The 24,036-nt window shown below is 31.6% G+C and overlaps 1 protein-coding gene across 3 annotated transcripts in view; it reads left to right on the forward strand.

Annotated features, from left to right (window-relative positions):
* LOC142321945 (S1 RNA-binding domain-containing protein 1) overlaps positions 1–24,036 on the forward strand; it is a 71,660-nt gene that overhangs the window by 6,529 nt on the left and 41,095 nt on the right. For all 3 annotated transcript variants that reach the window (XM_075360478.1, XM_075360479.1, XM_075360480.1), the window contains exons 3-7: positions 5,556–5,752; positions 9,058–9,175; positions 10,029–10,264; positions 14,907–15,105; positions 21,043–21,223. In XM_075360478.1, the coding sequence (XP_075216593.1) occupies positions 5,556–5,752; positions 9,058–9,175; positions 10,029–10,264; positions 14,907–15,105; positions 21,043–21,223 (931 nt within the window). The remainder of the gene's footprint in view (positions 1–5,555; positions 5,753–9,057; positions 9,176–10,028; positions 10,265–14,906; positions 15,106–21,042; positions 21,224–24,036) is intronic.

A 24,036-nucleotide genomic window follows, 5' to 3' on the forward strand; every position in this document is an offset into this window, starting at 1 on the left:
ACATACATTGATTTTTACCTTTACTAATAATTTTATGCATGTATAGAATATTGCACCCATTACAGGAAATATACTATATCCAATTTCCTTGTATTCATAGCTTGTAACAAGCTGTGTATCATGCATTCTCTTCAATAATAAAGAAATAGTAGATCCTTATTTTCTACCCATAGTTTCTCTAAATTAAACACCTTGACTCGTTGCCTAAATTAATTTTTCGGTACACTTTTCTTTTTTTATTATAAATATCCTTTCATTATTGTTATTTTCACAACAAAAATGGTCATTATATTATTATTGAAGCCATATGTAAACATTAGCACAAAAATTCAGTGAATGCCGGCTGGCATTGCTAGACACTTATACTGCTTTGCTGAGCACAAGCAGCAATTGCCATATGGCACTGCTTGGTGTTTTCATTGTCTTTGTTTAGAATTGAGTTTACAGTTCTTTCTTCATGTCGAATTTTTATCCATTATTATCATATTTTTTTTATATTTTCCTAATTTTGGTAGAAAAATTAAAAAAATATAAAATAATATTTAAAATATATTTATATTTAATAAATATAAATAATATTAGAAATAATATAATATAAAAATATAATTATCTGTGTGAAGTAGCACTTGAGTAAGACGGTGTATGCTCCACTGCTTTTAGTCCCAATATATAAATCTGTAGATTGTTATTGGCTGTAGTTCTTCTGAATTCCAACTGGCGTAAGTTAATTCTGCATTCCTTCATGAAAATCCAGGTGTTTACAATTGATACATTGATAAGGTATGTGAAAATTGGCCTCACCACTTTTTGCCACAAACCCCATTTCTGTAATTATTCGGTTTTTGACCCATTGTGTCAGCCCCTCTCATATTTTTTACATAATCAGTGATCAGATTTGGTCACTAGACTTGAGTCATTTTTTTCTCTGGCAGTGAGTATCACTCAACCTTACAAACTGGATTTATGCCATGATTATTAGAAGCAACACACTCAATATCACTGTCTTTTCCTTTTAACAATTATTGTATTTTAGTCTCTGTTTTATAATGTGCATAATTTCCTCTGGATTTTTTGTTAATAGTGTTTGGATAGCAAGGGGCAGTCTTTAGGAATCCTATTTTCCCTCATAGTTGCTGTTATAGTATAACCTCTGTATTTCAGTGTGTTCAGTAAATCCATTCCTGTAAAAAGACAGTCAAAATAAAAGTTATATAGCAAATATTTTTTTGTGTTTGGAAAATTCATCTTTCATCGCATTTAGTGGTGAAGCTGCTTTTCCATACAAAATTTTGTATTTACCATTGCTAACAGTTGATTTCCCCAGATTTATTTTGAAGTTACAGAAATCCCCATTTGGAAAATTAAGACAATATACCTTATACCCAAAACAAACACTGTTTGCAGCCGTGCTTGCCAAAGTATTCTATTCTGGACTTATCATAGGCCAATGAATGATTGGAAACAAGATTTTCTGCAAATTTATTTTTTTGAAAGATTTACAAAAGAGCAAATTTTTTTACATTTTGTCATTTGCAACAAAGTCTACGTTGTTTGTAGAGTGAATGAACTTATTTATTGATAGAACCGATCCCTTCTCATTAACCCGTACAAAGTTCATTTCTCATATCAGAACTCTTTTCCTAGTATCAAAATTTTCTTGGCAATATTTTGTAGCCAGACATAATTAGTAGAAATACTTTTATTTCTTGGTGATGAAAGGATTCAGGTTATTTATGAAAAGGGTTATTTATGAACAGCTAGTCTCAGTCACCTATACATTTAGGAACTCATCATCAAAAAATAATTCGAAAGTAACAGACATTTCATGATATTTTTTATAATTACTTTGCAGAAAATCTTTGTTGTGCCCTGATATGTCATTGCTTGTCCACATTCTTGAAACAATTTTTTTTAACGTGGTGGTGCTTTAGACCTACTAGGAAGACTTCCTAGTTAAAGCAATACTTCCATCATATTATGACTTGAACAAGGAGGAGGGCTATCTGAATCATTACTATGCTGTTGACTAACAGGTATGTTATCAAGTGCAAAGCCAGTAGACTGATTGACGCCAATTTTTCGCGAATCAGAAAAAACTACTTCAGCTCCAGTGAATAGCTGACATTTGCTCAAGTTATTTATCAGTTCACCATCATCTTCATCAGCTGAATATTCATCTAAATGTACTACAGGATCAGGTGGTTCAATAAATACAGATTCAACCAGAAAAATAAGAACTTCATCTTCTAGTAACATCAGTATTTCATTCATCCTCAGAAACCTGAAAGCCCTCATTGTGAATTAGTTTCAAAAATACTGTTTTTAAAAAACATTAATATTAGAAAACTGTTTTGTGAATAATCCAGGAAAAAGTTTCCCAGATATTTTTAAATGGTGATGTCATGGTAGAAATATTTGAAAATTCACTTTGCAAGATATGTCGCTGTAGTATTTTTCTTTGTGTTATTAGACATAATAATCACAAAAATGAAGCATATAGTCACACTAACTGGCGTATTAAAAATAGAAATGGTTGTACCCAGTGTTACCAACCTTACAAAGCATTAAAATCTTATTTTACTAACAGCACCTCTGAAATTAAGGTTCATAGAGAATAAAGAATTGTGGGTGCCGTTTGGCAACCCTAGGCATTAATAAATTAAACATAGTTGAAATATTGACAACATATGAACTGTGTGGAACATAAAGTAATATTATTTGGTTTAGATTCTTAAAAAAACTTAAGTGATATCTATTTCTTCCTTGAATACATGAAAATCACTCGTTGCTTAAAATTTTTTTTCAAAGATTTCTTCTAACTAAACTTCTGTAGTCAAATTTTCTTTAGAGGAAGCATTTTTGCTTAGATTGTGACTGCTAGCTGAAGTAACAGTCATCCTTCACAGATAACAATATTAATTTATTATCATTATAGTCATGTTCAAGTAATTACATACTGATTGTTGGTAGATAATCTGTGGTATAGTGCAACTTATATTATCCAGTACTTGAATGCTTTTACATTCTATAATATAACTTACTATTTCATAGCATTCTGTAGTATTTCATACGATGTATGAACATAAATACTGTTATGATGCAATGTTACCATCATGATGGTAAATTTCTTGAACTGTACCATGCAATGAAACTGCTTGGAATATTGATGGTACATTGCTCCCAAACCTAATGAATCAGTCTGTCAGGTGTCATTGTATTTTGTATATGAGATCTATTATTATATATAATTTTAATTCCTTATGTTAAATTGGTTTATATTAGCTTATAAGGTCAAATAGTGTTTTTTCACATTTTGAATGTACCTTGATAAATAAACTATCAAGGCTTTTAAAATGCTTCATTAAATTTGAAAATATTTAAGGAAATCTTTTAGGTCAATCACAGGTTTTTGACTGACATATCTGTTTCAATGACAGTAGAGCATCGATTAAAGAATTCACTTGCTTAAGATAGTCAGCCACCAGCAAAGTTTACAAAATCATCCTTGATATATAATCTAATTGATTCTTGTGATATAGTTGGAATCGGATATGGAGAAATTAATCATGAATTTGATTATGGATCCTGTTGCTGCAAAGTCTATCTCTTTGCATTTGATTAATAGTAATACTATGTTTATATGTGTCCTGAGTTTCAAAAAATAACAAACAAGGATAGAAATTCCATCTCTAAATATCCATGGTTGATTAAAAGTAAGATTGTGACTGTTTGGAGACAAAGCATTGTTCAAGTCTAGAAGACACATTAGGTCTGAAGTATGTTCTCATGGGTTTTTTTGTTTTGTTTACAAAAAGGACTTCTTTCATCAAGAATCTTTTTTCCCAGTGTTAGTGAATTTTGACTTTTACTGTGATGTTTTGAGAGATGTACCAAAAAAAAAAAAAACAACCTGAAAATTGGCTGTTTTATACAACATGCTCCTCTACCACAAACTTCCCTCAGAAGGATACTGTTTTTGACAGAAAAATTATGGTAATTCCTTCTCAAATCTTTTACTCTTCTGAAGTAGTCTTTCTGTCACTATATTCATTCCCAATATGACAATTTTGAAGGGCTGATGTTCATTTTAAAATAATGTAAATATTTTAAAATTTTATTAAAACCTAGTGCAAAAATTTCCAGTTGCTTCTTTATCAGTTTTACATACAAAGTGACGCAAAAGTCACTTGACACTAGGTAAAAAATAATTATGAACAGTAAAGAAATTTTTAAAAAATTAACACCAAAATGTGGTATACAGTTTTAGTCCATGATGTTAATATTACAGAATGTTGATAATTCAGCCATGTCAAGTTGGCAGTTCAATGACAAACAACTAACTCTTTAGATCTGTATTAAAATGAACTGTAGTGTCTGATTTGGTTTTCTGTGTTAAGTAGTTGTAACAATGTTAACGAAAGAAGAAAGGATTTTTGCTTTAAAAATGTTTTATAAAAGTGGTGCTACTGGAGTTATTAATGAATGGGGTAGACATTTTGCATCAAACTTCCCACCAGACAAATAGTGTACGACTTACGAGATAAATTTGATCAACATGGATCTGGTATGGATGCACCAAGATCTGGTCAAATAACAGTCGCAACAGAGGAAACAAATTGCGCGGATGTTTAGCAGTGATGCAAAGTCCACAAAAATCAACAAGATGATAAGCCTCTGAGCTGGGGTTTTCACAAAGGTCCATACAAAGAATGTTACACAAACATAAATTTAAAGCTTACATTTCACGTTTCCATCATGGGCTACTTGAAGATGACCCGGATTGACTTCAGTTTTGTGAATTGATGCTTAACAAACAGAAACAAGATCTGGAGTTATTCATTAAAATTGTGTGATCTGATGAGGTCAATTTTAAGTTAAGTGGGGAAGTTAATAGGCATACCTGCCTGAAAACCAACATCTTTTGTTAGAGCAACAACTCAATCAACTAGGTGTGAGTGTTTGGGGGGCAATATCACCTTTTGGCGTACTCGGACCATACTTTTTTGAAGGAACACTGACAAGAGATAAATACTTGGACATTCTTAAAAATTACGTGGTACCAGGACTCATGACGTGTGCTGAAAAATTCAAGAAATTTACTTCCAACATGTTGGTGCTACACCACTGCAGTCCACGATTATTTGAATGAAACGTTTGGCATAAGAGTGATTGTTCAACATACCAATATTGACATGCCTTCACATTCACCAGATATTACACCAATGGATTTTTTCATACAGGGTGTTGTCAAGGAGTCTATTTATTCTAGAAAGCCTCATACTATTGACGAACTGAAAGATTACATTTACGACACAGTCAATGATTTGGACTGCCATAGAGTATATAAAAGTGTTTCCAAAAGACTGCAAAAATATATTAATGAAAATGGAAAACATTTTTAACATAAAATATAATTGTAAGTATTGTCTGTAATAAATAAAATAAAGTAAATTCAGTACTTTTATCAACAAGTGTCAAGTGACTTATGCACCAATCTAATTTTATGAAAATGCAACCTTTTAAAATTCAAATTTTAAGTTTGTATTTCTGTTCAGGTGCCTAATCCAGCTTGGGAACCTGCTGATCTTCTTGCTGAAATGATTGAACTGGATATTGGAATAGCTAGAAATATTGTTAGATTATTTGAAAATGATAATACTATTCCATTTATAGCAAGATATCGTAAAGAGCTTACTGGAAATATGGACCCAGAAATGTTGAGAAACGCCAAAGATTCTTATGAAACTATTAAGTAAGTTTATTTTTTGTGTAATTTTCTACATAGTTTGTCAGTTTCTGCCTAAAATGCAACGGCCTATCAGTAGATATTTTTTTAAAAAGTTTTCTAGGATACACCACTTCACTTAGTTTATAACAAGAACTACCTACTGTAAGTGAGTGAGAGGATAAATATATCCATTACAGGAGACAGCTCCAGCTAAATCACAATGGTGACTTGCTATATAAATTGAAAGTTCAGTTTATTAATAGTCCTAAGAAGGATTGGAATACATAATGGCTTGTGGATCACAAATTAATATACTTCTATTTATGAGAACAATGTATGTATTTATTTAAAAACTTTGGTTGTACTAGCATATAAAGTGTAAAAAATCCCTCACATGCGTCCTGCTTGTAGGACACATGCGAGAGATTTGTTGTAAGTATTCCATGTAAGTATAGGATTTGCATAACTTTCTATAGTAAATCAATAGTATATTAAATTTATTGTTTAAACATAATGATATTCTCACCCACTTATGAGGCTCGGCTGATAAATTTTGCACATATACGTGTAGCATTAGAATGAAAAGAGATATTTGAATGAAGTAAAAATTGAATAAAAGTACAATAATACCGTAGATACAAAATATATTATTTATTTTTCAACATACTAGGTGTGTAAATATGAAACCGGAATTTTTGTGTAGAAAATACACATTTATTGTATGAAAATGATAAAAAATATTTTATTTGAAATATTTTCCGTCACTAGCTATACATTTTTCCCATCTCTCTGACAATTTATGAATGGTACACCAAAAAAACTGTTGCTGTTTTGAGGCAAACCAGGCATCAAGCTATTTTCGTATATTTTCATAAGAAGTTAAGTGCTGCTCAACAAGTGCATGTCCCATCAATGCAAATAAACAGTAGTTGGACGAAGCCAAGACTGGTGAGTAAGCCGCATGCAAAAGTATTTCCCAACTGAACGCCCCAATTGTTTCCTAGACCAGTTTTACTGTGTGTGTTGGTGCATTATTATGAAGCAAAATCACTTTTTGTTGCCTTTTTTGATATTCTTTTCGTTTTTCACGCAATGCTTGATTCAAGTCGATCATTTGTTGTTGGTAGCGTTCACTATTAACTGTTTTGCCAGGTTTTAGCAGCTTATAATAGATCACACCCTTTTGATCCCACCAAACACAGAGCATTGTCTTCTTTCTATAGTGATTTGGCCTTGAAATTGATGTCGATTGTTCGCCTGGAATTACACATGATCTTTTACGCTTGGGATTCTCAAAATATATCCACTTTTCATCACCTGTCATAATTTGATGGAGAAATGACTTTCTTTTGTACCTGGTGAGCAACATTTCACAACTGGTTTTTCGGTTTTCTTGCTGTCTTTCATTCAGTTCATGTGGAACCCATTTTCCCATCTTCTGGATCTTTCCCATAGCTTTCAAACGTATGGAGATGACTTCTTGTGCTACATTTAATTAATCTGTGAGTTGTTATTGCGTTTGAGCATAATCCTCATCCAACAATGATTGCAATTCGCATCTTCAAACTTTTTCGGTGGTCTTCCACGTTCTTTGTTTCTCACATCAAAATCACCACTTTTGAATTTTTTAAACCACTCAAAGCACTTGATTTATCAAGACTATGCTCACCGTCTTTGACTGATGCGATTCTGCAGCAGTTTTCTTTAAATGGTAACAGAAAATCAATGCTGTCTGCAAATCGTAGTTTGTAGGTACAAAACTCAACATGTTCAGTACTAATTAAAACTATGTTGTTGTATGAAACTTGTATTGTTGAGTTGAAAATCTTTGTCAGGTGTCAAAGAAAGAAAATGGCACCAATGATGCGATTTGATGGTAACTATATTGACAGCTAGGGCCATCTATGGGAAAATTTTGATTTCGTATTTACACACCTGGTAATCCCTGTTTATACACTTTTCCCAAAGTGTGACAAGTTTTTGCATTCCATCACTGAAACATTCTGGCGGTTTTTCTTGGATCCAAATGGCCACAGCTTCCTTCACCTCATCATCGGTGGTGTAATGATTACCTTAGAGGTCCCTCTTGAGATGAGGGAAGAAGTGGAATTCACACAGAGTCAAATCCGGTGAATATGGTGGATGCAGAATAGGCTCAAACTCCAGCTTGGGGAGAACGTCTGTGATGGCATGTGATATGTGAGGTCGTGCATTGTCATGTTGCAAGATTATGGGCATGGTGGTCTTTTGTACGCAACATACTCATCGTCTGAGGTATCTTAATGTCTCAGTGTACTGTTTAGAGTTCACAGTCAACCCATGTTCCAGATACTGTCACATTAACGTGCTTGATGTCCCAAAACACTGTCAAAAGGTGTTTCTTTGCCGAGGCTTGAGTTTTGAATTTTTTGGGTTTTGGCGATTTGTAATTTCTGTATTCCATGCTTTGCCTTTTTCTTACACTATTGAAAAGGAAGTCATTTCCTTCAGCACGATAGTACGATAGCACTGTTAAAGTTCTTTGTAACATTCGCTATGACACTGCTTGTTTTCGTTTGTCAGTTTGTGTGCTACCCTTCATGCACAGATTTTACAGTAACCCAATTGCCCAATAATATGGCCTACTTGTTCTTTGGGTATGCCTAACTGAATAGCAATGCATTGCTGGGTGATCGCCGGTCACTTTGAAGCAAATCGCCCACCTCCTTTCGATACCTTGTCAGTCGCAGAAACTGGTCGTCTAATGCGAGGTGCGCCCTCAATTGTTGCTTTACCAGGTTCACATTCACAAAATTTCGACACCCACCTATTCACAGTACTCCTGTTAACAGTTTTACTATTGTAAACCGCTTTTAAACAATGAAAAATATTCGTAGGATTCACATTTTCTGCTGTTAAAAATTCTATCACTGCACGCTGTTTTAACCGTGTTGACATATTGACCACACTTGACTCCATTTTAACTGCTACTGAAAACAAACCAGTAAACAGATTTCAACACATTATCACAGATTTGTAAAGGGGGATTTTAGCTATCATGTGCTGTCACACCCAACTCGATAGTACCTTTTGTCTCCACATAACACACTAGTTTGTAGAATTTATCAGCCAAGCCTCATATAATTGCCTTATATTATTACCTAGATACACCAAATAGTTGTGTTAATGCTTGAATTTCAATCAGTATGGATGTCTTATGAAATTGGTATGGGAAATTCTCAATAATTTTATTACATTTATGTTTACAGTTTAGAAAATTAGTCAAAGTTGGTGGTACAGTATTATACTACTTGTTAATTGATATTGAAATGTGTTTTTTTTTTTTACAGAGGAATACAGACGAAACAGAGCTCTATTTTAAAAATGTTAAATAAATCTGGCAAACTTTGTTCAATTTTAGAACAATGTGTGTTAGGTGCTAGAAGTTTTTCTGAACTTGAACATATTGTAAGTATCGTATTTATTTATTTTTGTACTTTATTAAATATCTCTTCTGCGATGGTTTGTGAGATTTTGAGATCAAATTTATCTACTACAAATTTTAAATAACTGCTAAATAAATTGATGTTTTTATTTCTTCTCATTGTGGAGTTTAATGTTGGAAGCTTTAATGGAATACTAAATTTAATTAAAAATATTTTTGTAACTAATAAGTAGCCTAAGGAAAGGGTATACTAAGAAATGATAATTGAAAAAGTACTTTAGCCTTTTTATTTATTTTGAGTACAACTAATTGGTGGTTCATATGACCTGAATAATAAAAAATTATAGCTCAATTTGAAAACACTGGATATTTAGAGCTACATTTTTATGAAAATGTTTCCTTTACTCCCCTTCTCTTGTAACTCAATAAATTGCAGTCCTCTTAATTATAATATAGAAGTAAAGTAGTCAGCAACTGGATCTTAAGATTGGGAATTCAGAAAAGATGCCAATCAGAAAATTTAAGATTTAAGGGATTTTTTGAGTCACGGCATTTAACATTAGAAGTTTAAATAAGATATAACTAGATTTAAAAAGAAACAATTCTTAAACTATTTAAATATTCTTAAAATATTAACTTTTATGAAAGGTACTAGTACGTTAGGATTAGATTTAAGATTAACTTTGCTTTCCTCCTATATTCTGCATTTAATTACCAGGAAATAATATTATCTGTTTAGTATGGTAAAACTGAAGGTTTTACAACATAGCAGTTAGAGATTTCCTGATTTATGTACAAACTGAATTTATTTAATGTTGATACATTTCTTTTTATCTTATTGTATTTTTTTTTTTTTAATAATTTTATTTTTTATAGTATGCACCATACAAAGTTGGTAGTAAACGAACAAAAGCAGAAGCTGCTAGGCAAATAGGACTTGAACCTCCAGCTGTTGCATTGCTTCATGGAACTGAATTTGTTAAGCTAGAACCTCTTATTAATTATGAGATTGATGGTTTAACAACATTAAGTGACATTGAAAATGGGGTGTCATATATTATTGCAGATATTATCAGCAAAGATAAAAATGTGCTTGATACACTCAGAAAATTGTAAGTTTATATTAATCTGTTACTAACATGTTCTTTGGAATATTTTCTTCATTGTGATCATGAAATAATTAATTTGTAAATTAGTTGAGATATTTTATGTTAATAAATTAAAAAAGGATTTCCATTGGTGAATTAAAAAAATGATTTTGAGAATAATTGATTACCAATGGTGGCTGAATTGTTTTGACTATGCATTAATAAAGTAAATCATTCCACTGTATAACATGGTAGTAATAAAAAATGTTAATTAATTACAATGCCAACTTGGTTGATATTTGTAAAATTTAAATAATTATATTATTATTTTAAGTGTATATTTTATAAAATTTCACGCTGACAATCAGAGAACTTCTTGAAAATGAACAAAAGCAGAAGCTGCTTGGCAAATAGGACTTGAACCTCCAGCTATTCCATTGCTTCATAGAACTGAATTTGTTAAGCTAGAACCTCTTATTAATTATGAGATCGATGGTTTAACAACATGGTGATGTTAAGTTAATGTTTGCTAATGCTCTTATTCTTATTAAAACTCTGGTATTTAGCATTTTTAATGAGTAAAACATTATTTTATTTTATATTTTTTTAATAATAATTACCTGATGTTTTAATTATATTAACTCTTTCTGCTAACTGTTTCTTTGCAAGTAAGGTTGTGTTGCTGCTGAAAACAAATTACAGTTTTCATATGGTTTTTATATAAAATAAATTTTATTTTATGTCTTGTTGGAGCAGCTTCTAAATTTTAGTTTTATTGTAGAAAACTTGATTATATAGTAAAATATACAAGAATTCAATTTTTTGATTTAGTCATTTATGAATGATTTATTTTACAATCTGTGCATTTTTTTATATTATTAAAAAAAAGGATCAATTAATCTAATAATTTGTTATAGTTTAATAAAGTTTATCAGATTAAGGATAAAGTTACACATTTATTTAGTAGCAGAAATAAGTTTAGGTTTGTTTATCGTTACTTTATCTACTGTTTTAGTTTTGTTTTAAGCATTACTTCAGTTTAAATTTAGATTGGAAATTACTAAATTGATTATGAAGTACTAAACAGTAACTTTATATTTATATATGTTTATTTATTGCTTTTGAAAGTAAGTAAAATCAATTGTTCTAATTTAAAAAGATGGTGAGTCCTATTATTCAGACTTGCCACAACACAATAATACTTGTAGACAAAGTACTGATATAAAAAAATTAATAAAGTTACTTGACGGTGTGCACCACAAAAGCACTAATGTTATGTATTATAAAAACAGCCAGTAAGTGAATACTTTAATTTTATTACTATTATTAATTATTATACATTGCTTTGATGTTTAATTATAAATTCATATTTATTGTCACATATCTCAATATCCTTGTCGAACGACAAGGATATTGAGAGATAGCACACACAAAAATCTCTTATAATTACAATTAATTACCCTTAAATAATTTATTTAGAAGGAACAAAAATAGCAACTCAAATTAAATATAAAATTAATTTAATAAATTATAAGTACCAAAATACAATTATGATTTACTATACACATTATAATAACTAATAGAAATTATTAAATAAACAAAATTGCTATATATAATGTTATAGTGAATCTTTACTTGATAATGTATACAAAAAACAAATAACAAAAATTAACAATAATCCATGTTTATTAATAGCAATAAATGACACAAAAAATTGACAATATATATTTTAAATATGTAAATACTGATAACATTGGTGAGAATATAACAAAGGTTTATGATAAAAATAAATTTAAACCTGCATATCAGACAAATAACCATAAAATAAAACATTTAAAAAACAGTAAGCATACTGATTCACATGGTTTGTACAATTTAGATGGAATTTATGAAATAAAATATAATGACTGATCACATATTTATGTAGGAAAACTATTAGATCTTTCAAAACTAGATTTTCTGAACATTTTTGATATTATAAAAATAGAGGAAGTTGGGTTTCTCTAATGTTTCTGACCATCTTATTAGTAATAAATATTCAATATCTTTTATTCAAACAAATTTGGAAATATTAGGAATCAAAAAAAATAATATGAATGCAAATAATAGTGGTATAGACATTTTAGAGAGATTACGTTTATATAAATATAAAAGTAGATTGAATCTGATCAACCTACACAGTATGAAGATGACACAATTATAAATGCTGCACTAGGTAGCAGCACTTTTTTATAGACATTGTTAATGAATTAATTCAATCTATTTCAAATCTGTACAGTAATGTAACATTGGCTAGCCAGACCACTTGCATATTTACTTTATTTTAACCTATTGATTTATTATTTATTTAATAATCTTTAACTTTTAATGTTTAATTTTTTATTTTAAATCTTAAAAAATATTTAATTTTAATTTCAATATTTAACTTGAAATTATTGATTATTATAATTTATATTTTAAAAAATTGTAACAAGGTTTTTATTCTATTAAAAGAGAAAAAATGTTTATTATTCTTGATAATGTTTATGTGAAATGTGTAATTTGACATGAAAATTTTGAAAAAATGGATTACAACTGAGGATGTGAGAAATTCGCAAAAACGTTTTTGTATATGTGATAAGGTAAGTGTCATCCTACTTTACGTATTATTCTGTACTTAGGTTGATCAAGTTCTTTAAATTTATATATATGTATATATATATATACACACACACAAAGTCTGTAAATATTGTAATGAGACTGGTTTTTTTGGCAGCCAAAGTGGCAACACTGAACACTGTAAAGTTACTAGTAAACATGGTTATATGGACAGATAATTTATATTAAGTATTAATATTTTTAGTTTATTGTTGTCACGTGAGATGAAAAAACTTTTCATGAAACAAGTTTTAGTTGTGCATTACAAAAATGACTGATACTATTTATGAGCAACATTGTGCAATCAAGTTTTGTGTTAAACTCTGTGAAAATGGTATTGAAACTTTTTAAAAATTGAAAAGGGCATGTAGAGATCCGGTCTGTCATGAGTCCAAGTTTTTAGGTGGTTTAAAGCATTTTCAGATGGCCAGGAATCAGTTGTGGATGATCCACGCTCTGGAAAACCGTTAACATCAAAAGTTACGACAATGTTGAGCAAATCAGAGATTTGATATGGTACAACCAGCGATTAACTGTCAGAATGATTGCAGAACAATTGAATTTGTATTGTACCATAGTCCATCAAATTTTGACAAATGAATTGGACATCAAAAAATTGTGTACAAAATTGGTCCCAAAAACCCTCAATGTGGAAGTGTGCAATGATCTTCTAGGGCGAATTGAAACTGATCCCGATTTTCTAAAAAATGTTATTACTGGTGATGAATCTTGGATACTTGAGCATGATCCAGAAACAAAACGCCAGAGCAAGGAATGGCACACTTAAAACTCACCACATCCCAAAAATGACCAAATCAAAACCATGCTAATTTGTTTCTTTGATAGTAATGGCATTGTCCATATGGAGTTTTTTGCCTACAGGATAAACTGTAAATCAATATGTTTACAGAGAAATTCTTGAAAAACTGCAAAAAAAGGCTGCCCGCATGTCACCAGCATTAAAAACAACTGGATGCTGCATCATGACAATGCACCTTTTCACATTGTACTCTCAATTAATGAGCTTTTGATAAAGAAAAACATTCCTGTAGTTCCTCAACCACCTTATTCAGCTGACTTGAGTCCCTGTGACTTTTTCCCGTTCCAACTTTAAACATTTTGGAACACTAGAAAACAAAAAAAAGATGTAAACAGCCATCTGCAGCATATTCCAATTTCTGAGTTCCAACACTCCTATGAAGTGGGAAAACCGTTTGAAGCTTTGTGTGGCTTCCCAAGGGAACTATTTCAAAGGTGATGTATAATTGGATTGCAAAAAAAATGGTTTTCTGAACCAGTCTCATTACTTTATTTACAGACCTCGTATACCATTTAAATTCTGGTGTAATTTGAGGAAATTATTTACTGTATGAGAAGATATTTATTCTTGAAAGATTAAATATCAGTTACGCATTATATCAGTTTAAATCCTCAAACAAACTTTAATTTTTGAAAAGATGAAATTATTGACAAAACATCACAAAAAAGATTTAGTTTCTGTTAACATGAAAATTTTGTGTTAACGAAGAGTAATACCCAGTGTCACCTTGATGGTAATCCTGCACTTCCATGACTCACAGAAGCTATAAATATTGCTCCAAAAAAAGAAGATTATAAACTCATGGGCGCCAAATACAATTTTTATTACTTATACTATGCGCAGGAGGAATCATTTGAAAATTGTAAACTGAGATAATATTTTCCCATAAATATTTCATATTAAGAAGTAAGGTTGAAATCATTGAATGAATTTTTCAAATTTATTAAGTAGTTCCTGAAATTATAGATTAACTTTTGTAAACTATTCAGTAATATTAATTTTTTTATGTCTGTTTTGTATGTTAATTTTAATTATTTTTAAAAAAATGGAATAGTCTCTAAGGCTAGATAATAACATATTATATGAATGTATAATAAAATTTAATCACAAATATATAGTTGTTAGTGAAAATTTTAGTGTTTAATCACTTTATAACTGTTAAATTTTATTTCTGTGGTTTTTTACCAATTAATTAATATTTATGTTTAGGCAAAAAGATGCTCATATACGTATTGAAACTAAATCAAGAGCTGCTGGTGGTACATCTGAGAAATCTAAGGTTAACGGTAAAAACAAGGATAAGAAGGTAAAAAATGAAAACTCTAATCAAAATAAGGAAGATTTAGAAGGAAAATATCAAAATTATTTTAATTTCAGCACATCAGTTAGATATATTAGACCCCATCAGGTAATTATTCAGTTTTATATAGACTTTAATCCTTTGAGAATTTTTAAATTTTGTTAATTCTTGTTTAATAACATATCCAGTGCAAGAACCTTTGACATGTATGTTGTTGAATGATAAGGGTTTTCATAAATCCAGGTAAACTATACATTACATCCCATCTATTAAACATAGTTAAACTGTACCATTCTCTTTACATTTACTTTTTAGATTCATCCTTTAAATTAATCACTTCATATTTTTCTTAATTTTGGTGATTAAGAATCTCCTATTAGAGGATAATGAAGAAACAAATAAAATTGAGAATTTACAAATGAGAGTGTTGAGAAGATTTAACTGACTAGTACAGTGAAATTCATTTTTAGTATTTTATTTTAACGTTTTCCTGTTCATAACAACAATTTTTTCCTCTCCTTCCAAAAACTCACATGAACAGTGTTAAAATGTCATGTCTATTTCTCACGTGTAATATCATTTTAAACCCAGTTGAAAAAACTAACTGGTATTTTTTTAATTTCTTAGTGACAATATTTTACTTACTAGAAAAGAAAAGTGGTAATTTAAAGGTTATAAATAATTTTACTGCTTGGCTATTTCGATTAATAGTGTACTTCTTTGTACATATGACTTAATAAAAGGTATGTGTAATATTCACTTTGATGTGCAGATCATGGTTTTATTTAATACAAATTAGTCTCAATTAAATCTCAGTAATTATCATTAGCAGGGATACTTGTCATACAATATCATGCTATAAATACTATAAATGTTCTCTATACACATATAATTGCAGCAATGGTGATTTTGTTGCATCTCTACATTGTCATTTAACAGTTACTTGTTTTATGTATTAGAACATTAAGAGGAGTCCAAAATTCAAATAAAAGGATCTTGGAATTTATCAGTTCAATAATTTCCAATATGATGGGTCATTCTAGGTATAAAAGTGATTTGTGAGGAAAAAATTCATATGCATAAGTCATAAAGTATATGAAATAGATGTTTGTACTGAACCCTTTATTGATTGCATCCACTATGTAATTAAACAATATTAACTACTAGGTCTGTTGTAATTTTAATTACCAATTTTACCATCTAAAAGAACAAAATTGTAAAATAATGGCAAGAACGTTGTTTTAAATTACTGTTTGTCACAAAAAAAAATACTTACTAGTGTGTTTGTTAGACGATTTGTCTTTTGGTCTCTCAAAATAGATAATCATGCCAACATTTCCACAGATTCAGAATGATTTGAGCAAGTTACATTTTCTACAATTTCTTCATCTGAGCTGTCATTTTGTTTAATTTGCAAAGATGATGCCAACAAGCCTTCACAATCTCATCTTCATTCAAGATATCATTCCCAATGCTATTATTGCATGTTACCCACAGAAGAATGTCTTCATTATTTACTATTAAACAGCCTTCCAATTTCTGAAATAACTGAAGAAAGTTTTTGTCAGTGTCGCTGTCTTTGTCAGTTAAATTCGACAAAATGAGTGGTTCTTCCATTGGGACATCTGGCCAAATAATTTTTTTCAGATTTTGATTAGAGTCAGTTTGGTAATTTCATTCCAAGCTGCAACACAAAAATAAATCACTGTCCTTTACATTGATTGTTTTAAGAATTTCTATAAAAAATGTATTGTTCTGTATTAGCTTCTTGTTTTTCAAACACTGAAGTTATCAATTTCTTCCTGTATCACCTCTTCAAAGCTTTTTTAACGCCTTGCCACTTACATTTGGTGGTAGAAATTTGATGTAAACATTACCAGATCTCAGCTGTTCTTCTGCTGGATGACATGCAGCATTGTCAATGAATGAAACTATCTTTTCTTCTAATCCTTTTTCTCTCAAATATTTAGTGATTGAAGGAACAAATGTGTAGTGAAACCAATTTTTAATATCTGAAATCATCCTAGCTGATTTTTGGGACATGTACTTAGCTGGAAGAGCATTCATGTTAATATTTTTTAGTGCACACGGTCTAGTAGAATTCCTTATAACTAATAAAGGCAATTTTAATTTTGAATAGCAGAAGTATCAGTCTTTCTTTACTAGATGTACAGCCTTTTGTTAAAGATTCAAGTTTTGAGACCATTGTTTTTGCAGTAACATTCTAAAAAATATACCAGTCTCGTCTGCATTAAATATTTGTACAGCAATTAAATTTTCTTCAGCAATTAACTTAACATATTTTTTTATAACTTTCCACTAGCTAGACTGTCGCTAGAAAGACTTTAACCTCAGATGTTTAATAGGCGTATACCATTTTGTTCTTTCCACCTTGCTAACCAACCATCACTAGCTGTAAATGATGGTTGACCTCCTAATTTTTTATTGAGAGTCAAAGCTTTTGATTGCAGTAACAGGCCTGAGATTGGAACCCCTTGTCCATATTCCTGACAAAACCACATATACAAAGCTTTATCCAAATGCTCGTGTTTTGATTTTTTATTGTTGCTGTATTTCCCAAGCAGTCATTAGCACAAACGTTTTCAATGTCCTCTCTATTTCTTTCCAATCAGAAACTGTTTGCTTCGCAACTTCTAATTCAAGGGCTATATTTTTAAACTTCCCCTTTGTCAACATGGTTAAGCGCATGCATTCCTCTTTCTTTTTGTCGCCATTTTTCATTTCAGAAACACAAATAAGCACACACAAGAATACCAATACAAATGAGCAAACAAAAAAGCTATACCAATTTAACTACTGTAACATATACATAATGAAACTATGACTAAGAATGATCAAATTCAACTGAGATCAAAAATTGTTGAAAACCAGTGCACAAGTAAATATAAATATGGAATGTTTATTTTGGCTAATGACTTACAGCCATAAATACAGAATAGCATAATATATTACAGTAATACCTCATAGGCCTAATCAAAAAACAAAAGTAATTATTCATTTTATTGATGCATTAAAAAGTCTACTCTCTTTTTCCTTCAAATGTGTGTTTTCAGAAACTTCTTTATGACTTGTAAAGATCAGATAGGTCTGGATTGTCCAGCGATCTGGATGACCGGGGTATAGATTAGTGCAATTTTACTTTATTCAAATAAGATTATTTATAATAATCATAAGAAAATACATATTGGTAAAGCTAAATTAAGTCCTTAAAATATGATTTTTATACATTAAAGAGTATAATAAAAATAAAAGAATTTTTGAATATTGTTAATCACCTTAGTAATAGGTGTAGTGCATCACCTGTTCTCCCTATTAGCCCAAAGGGTCAGTAGTGTCATAACACCACCATCTTGGATTTTCCCTCCCCCTCACAAGTGGCCAATAGGATTGCAGCCGCCATATTGGATTTCCCTCTCCTCTTCTACAGTAGCATATAGGATTTTAACATTTTGAACACGTGACATTCACCAACATCTTTAGCATGTGTTGCTGTCTGCCATCCTGGAATTTTCCCTTTTCCCTGTGGGAAATTACCTTTCCCTCTTAGGGTTGCCAAACTAATTATTTTTTACATTTAACTACTAATTGTTTAATTATTCAAAATTTCAAAGATGTACCAACGACAATCCTGGTCGTTGTGGCCACTGCACCAGGTGATAAGGTTCCAGTCAAGGCCCATGCATTGGAAGTTCACTTTGTTAAATGTTTCAGAAATTGCAAATATCTCAAAAATTGTCAGTCCTAGTGCTTTGAAAAAATTTTTTGACCCCCTTTAGAAAAAGTCTTACCTGCCATCAACATGTAACATCGGGGTGGTTCTCTTATAATAAATCCGCAACAATTCATCAGATTTTCACGATACAAATGAGTATGTGTTAGTAGGTTGAAGACTAACATAAAGCTATTTTATAATGTATAAACTACCAATACTTCACAAGGATCACATCTTTTATATCTAAAGAACAATGATAAACAATATGTTTAATAAGTTTTTGTGTGCATCAAAGAGAATATGAATAAGATAGTCTTACATAAGGATGAACTTGATTGTTTTGGTTGCTGCACTGGTAAGTGGCGATTGATGGATGAGGTGTTAGTTGAGTCCTGTGCACCGAGAGTTCACAGACACACAGGACATGTACTATCTCTACAAATCCTGACTTGAATGAAGCCATGAGACAGATTATGCCAATGTCAATAAAATTGATATCACTATGACTACTACTTGTTTATTTCATTAGGTGATTATTTGTATTACATCAGCGATTTTGGTTTTCAGCAACTTTCACTCACAGTTGAATAAATATAAAATTTAAATAATACTTACGTATGTGTATATGTTATTGCAAGAGTATGAATGTTGTTAAACATATGATTTGAAAAATAAATAATTATTAAATAAGAAAAATAAATAAATTAAAAAATATATTAAACAATTATATCTCTGTCTATCCAACTGTGTGTGTGTGTGTGTGTGTGTGTAAAAAATATAGACTTACCCAAGGACAATCCTGATTGTTGAGACTGTTGCAGGCAGGAATTGATGAGGTTCCAGTCAAGGCCCGTGTCCAGAAGGCAGAATGATAGCATCAATGTCTACCATTTGATTTGGTGTACGACAGAACATCTCAAGATTAAGATGTTTTGCTATCATACCACTACATAATGCACTTCAACATCAAACAGTGGCTTCTGAAACTAACACAGTAGCCATACATAAACTGTTACATCATAAGTGTATCAGTGCCACGCCTAACCCACTATGCACTGTGACATCTAATGATAACTTCTGGAATTAGGTATAACATTATGTTGCACATCAAGACCACACCCATCTGTTTTCTTTCTGTCACACTAAGCAGCGTGCCCACCATTTATGTAATGTAGTTTCAATAAAAAAAAGACATTATACGTATACAAAGCTTATTGTTTTTGAATATTTTTAGAGATTGTGTGTATAGTAAGTTTGTGTGTGTGTAAATGTGCAAACACTTTCTTCACCAAATCACGCTACAGTTTGTCAAAGATGGATCTGCCATCAGATTTCTAGTGCAGACTATTTGGTTAACCAAATGGAAGGCATTGACTAATGTAATGAAAGAAAAACTACATACACCATTAACCGACCATTACCACATAAGGCTTTAAATTTTTTGTGTGCATGCACTTGTGTGTGTGTGTGTGTGTGTGTGTTGTGCTGTAATTCTGAAAAGAACTTTTTAAAACATCTACACTTGATAAGAGAATTCAGAAACTACCATTTTATTTATTCTCCCCCCCCCCCATTATTATGTGATTGCATTTCCCCACCACCATCTTATTCATACTCTGTGGTATACACACATACAATAACTTATTAAACATATTATTTATCGTTGTTCTTTAGATATAAAAGATGCGAGTGACCCTTGCAAAGCATGGGGGGTCATTAACTGTTTATGATCTAGTAATACCAAATTTTGAAGTATTCAGATAATATTAAATGTGTAAAAAAATAACTATTTTGACAGCCCTGCGAGGGAAAAAGGGAAATTCGAAGATGGTAGACAGCAGCAACAGTAGAACTCCAAGATGTTGACGGATCGAAGATGGTACGTGTCAAAAATGCCATAATCTTATATTTGCTCCTGGAGTACTAAAGGAGGAATTTCAATGTGACAGCGCTTTGACACTAGTGCTCATAGGGCAAAAGGGAGAATTAATGATGCAGTATGCCTATTATCACTGTACTCACCTCAGTACACAAACATACCTTAATAAATATAGGGATTAATCTAGAAATATTAGAAATCATGACAATTGTCAGTTGCATGTAACAATGGTAATGTATTACCTATTATAGTATTTTATAATTGATGATCATTCCATAGATTCAAAAATCGTATATAAATCGGCAGTTTATATTAAGCCTGTTATTTTGGTGTGGCCAGATATGGTAACTCTGCCAGACTGATAAATACTCTTATGTTTGTATATAATATAAGATTTGTTTTTATAACCAAACTTTGTAGTATATTGTGACAGGTACTTGCTATAAACAGAGGTGAAAATCAAAAAATTTTATCCGTCAAGTTTATTGTTCCTGATTGGTTGATGCATCGATTGCAAGGATTCTGTCGTGGTCATTTCCTCAGCTCTGGTTTCAAGTATCCTTTAAGAATGCATATTTTTGAGAAAAGTTTCAAGGATGCCTACAGCAGACTAAGTAATTATATATGTTTTATTGTCTACCTGGTTAAAAATGTTGTATACAAGGGAAATTTAAATATAAACCTGAATTTGTTTACATAGTTTTATTGTTATTAGATAAGATTACAAATAAATTACATTATTTTTCTATATTATTTCCTTCAACAGAAATACATTTTCCACCAGATCCTATCTGGTGGAGATTAGGAAGTTATCTTAACTTCCTGATACCCTCATTAAAAAAAAAAATAAGATGACTGCCTAACAACCAATTCTGCTCATAATGCTTGACTGCAGCATCATCTTTGAATCATTCTCCTCCTAAAGCTTCTTTCAGCAAACCAAAATGTGTAAAGGAAATAGTGGCAAGTTTGAACTGTACATTGGGTATTCAAAATGTGTCCAATGAATGTTAGTAAGTTTATCATGAATAAGCTGCCCTATGTAGCCATGTGTTGAGAAGGAAAACGTTGCGAATTGGTTGGGCTGGCATCATTTGTTGTGATCAGCAGCCTAGTTGGATCATCATCCAACAATTGGCAGTAGTATACCACATTTATTTAGTATCTTTCATCAGTTTACCTTCATCCTTCATTTGTGCAGTAAATCAAATCAGCAGTACACCTTTTGAGTCCAGAAATACAGTTGCCTGAATTTTTCCAGCTGATAAGCATTTCTTGGCCATGATCAGTGTCCCCTCCCTGTTTTTCCACCACTCCACACAAATCCAAATAATTACCACAGCACCCCACCACATTCACTGTTCTTCCTCAGTCTGCAAAGCAAAATCCCAATTTACATTTGAATGACCATCGTAGAAAGAATCATATAAATAGTTTTAAATATGAATTAATCTGTCTTGTACCAAGGCATAGAAGCACCAGCTACTTTCAAAAGAAAAAAGAAGATAGAAAGATAATAGGGTTGTAGTCGATATATATACATGTACAGGCTGGCAAAAATCCTTTATGTAGAGCCACTTACACAAGTAATAATACTGGGTTTATTATTGAGGTGTATTAAAATCAAAAAACCTTTGTAAACTTGTATATATAATACTTAAACACTTCTCCCTGAGTGATAACAAATTTCATGTAAAAACCTTGTGAAATCAGTGTTGCTTAGAAGAATTCTAGCCTGTAGTATGAATGAAACATACTACATTTGGGAACTTGCACACATGAGTTATTGAAGTTAGATTTTAAAAATTGTTGATAATTATGTACTATTGGTCATTGGAAAGTAAGTTACTATGGTAAATAGATTGTTACCACTTATATGCCTAATTTAATATCGATGGCCGAACACAAGATGAGAAATGGCTCACAGTATACAGTCGCACTGATACAAGCATCACTACCGCTGGATGCGGACGCTGCCTTCCCATTCCAGCTTCAATCGCCTTGGCTGGTGGACTCAGCCATGGGAGCCGGCTCAGTGTAGGATTCCTTGGGGAGAACCACCTCAGCTGCGCCAGTGAAGGACAACCAACACAGACTCAACAGTGCGGGGCTGTGGGGGTCACCACTGCCACTGAGGGAAAGCCCGATCAGACTTCAGTGGATGAGCCACAACTCCTGACTTCACCAGAGACCAGCTTCCGGACCTAACAGCTAACGCAAAAAACAGCCCTTTTCAGGGCCCCACAAGGTTATGAAATACGAAACGTCGAAGCTAGTCGACGACAACAGCCCTTCTCAGGACTACCATAAGGTTAGCATCTACAACAAGCTGTTGAAGCCAATTGATGACAAAAATGGGCCTTTTCAGGGCACCATAAAATTAGTAAATGCCACGTGCTGTTGAAGCCAATCAGCGAAAAGATCATACTTTTTACCTTCCACACCTCTTCCTTACCCTTGATCCCTTCTTCCTCATGGCCAGTTCTGTGGCCATCTAGGCAATCCTACTAGGTTTTTTGTGCTAAGGATTCTAAACCTTGAAGAGCCTGACATACTTGGTATCCAATAGGAGCCTGTCTGCAGACTGACTTGGGAATTTTGTTTACTATACAGTGGCTGGACAGTAAGCCTAATGACTGAAGGAAAAAATTTAGCATTGTCAAACATGTCATAAGGTTAAAAATATTCTATTGATGATTTGTTTTTTCAAATTAAAAAACCCAGTTTTTGTAAAAATAACTGATTTTAAGATGCATAATTAAGAAAGTATAAAAAGAAGAATTTCCTCCAGAAGTGCCTGAGACGGAAGTTCCAGAAAGGAGACAAAGGGATAAATGATTAAAGGAATTTGAAAACTGTGTACACTAAACAGGAAAAAATGGGAGAACGAAAAGAAGAAAAAAGGTAACAGGATAAGAAGAGAGGTATACGTTTAGAGCAGATTTGGCCAGTGGCCAGGATCTGGACATAATGATGTCTTAAAAAAAAACTTCAACAAAAATCTTTTACACAAGATTGGTGATGGCTAGCATGCTAGCCTCTAAATTGAAGATTTCTTACTTTAATACTGCCGTGGTTATTTTTTGAGGCGGGAGAATTTATGAAACTGGAATGCAAAATTGATCACATGATATAACAAGTGCTTAATGTAGGTGGAAATTTATAGATTGTAAATAAAATCCAAGCTTTCAGGTGAATATAAATTCTTCCATAAAAAGTGCTTATTTTTTTTATCAAAATGATACCAAATTGCCTTGTTATTACCTATTCATTATGAAACCCTTCAGTTTTCATTATTAAAGCAGTGAAAGGACACTAGATCTTAGGATATGTACAAAGTGATACAACACCTGCAATTTGTGTTTATATAATGATATGCTGGACAGGATGGAGCACCATTTTAAGTAGAAGTATTTAAAACATACAA

The sequence above is a fragment of the Lycorma delicatula genome, chromosome 3, assembly GCF_047948215.1.
Source record: "Lycorma delicatula isolate Av1 chromosome 3, ASM4794821v1, whole genome shotgun sequence".
Taxonomy (NCBI): domain Eukaryota; kingdom Metazoa; phylum Arthropoda; class Insecta; order Hemiptera; family Fulgoridae; genus Lycorma; species Lycorma delicatula.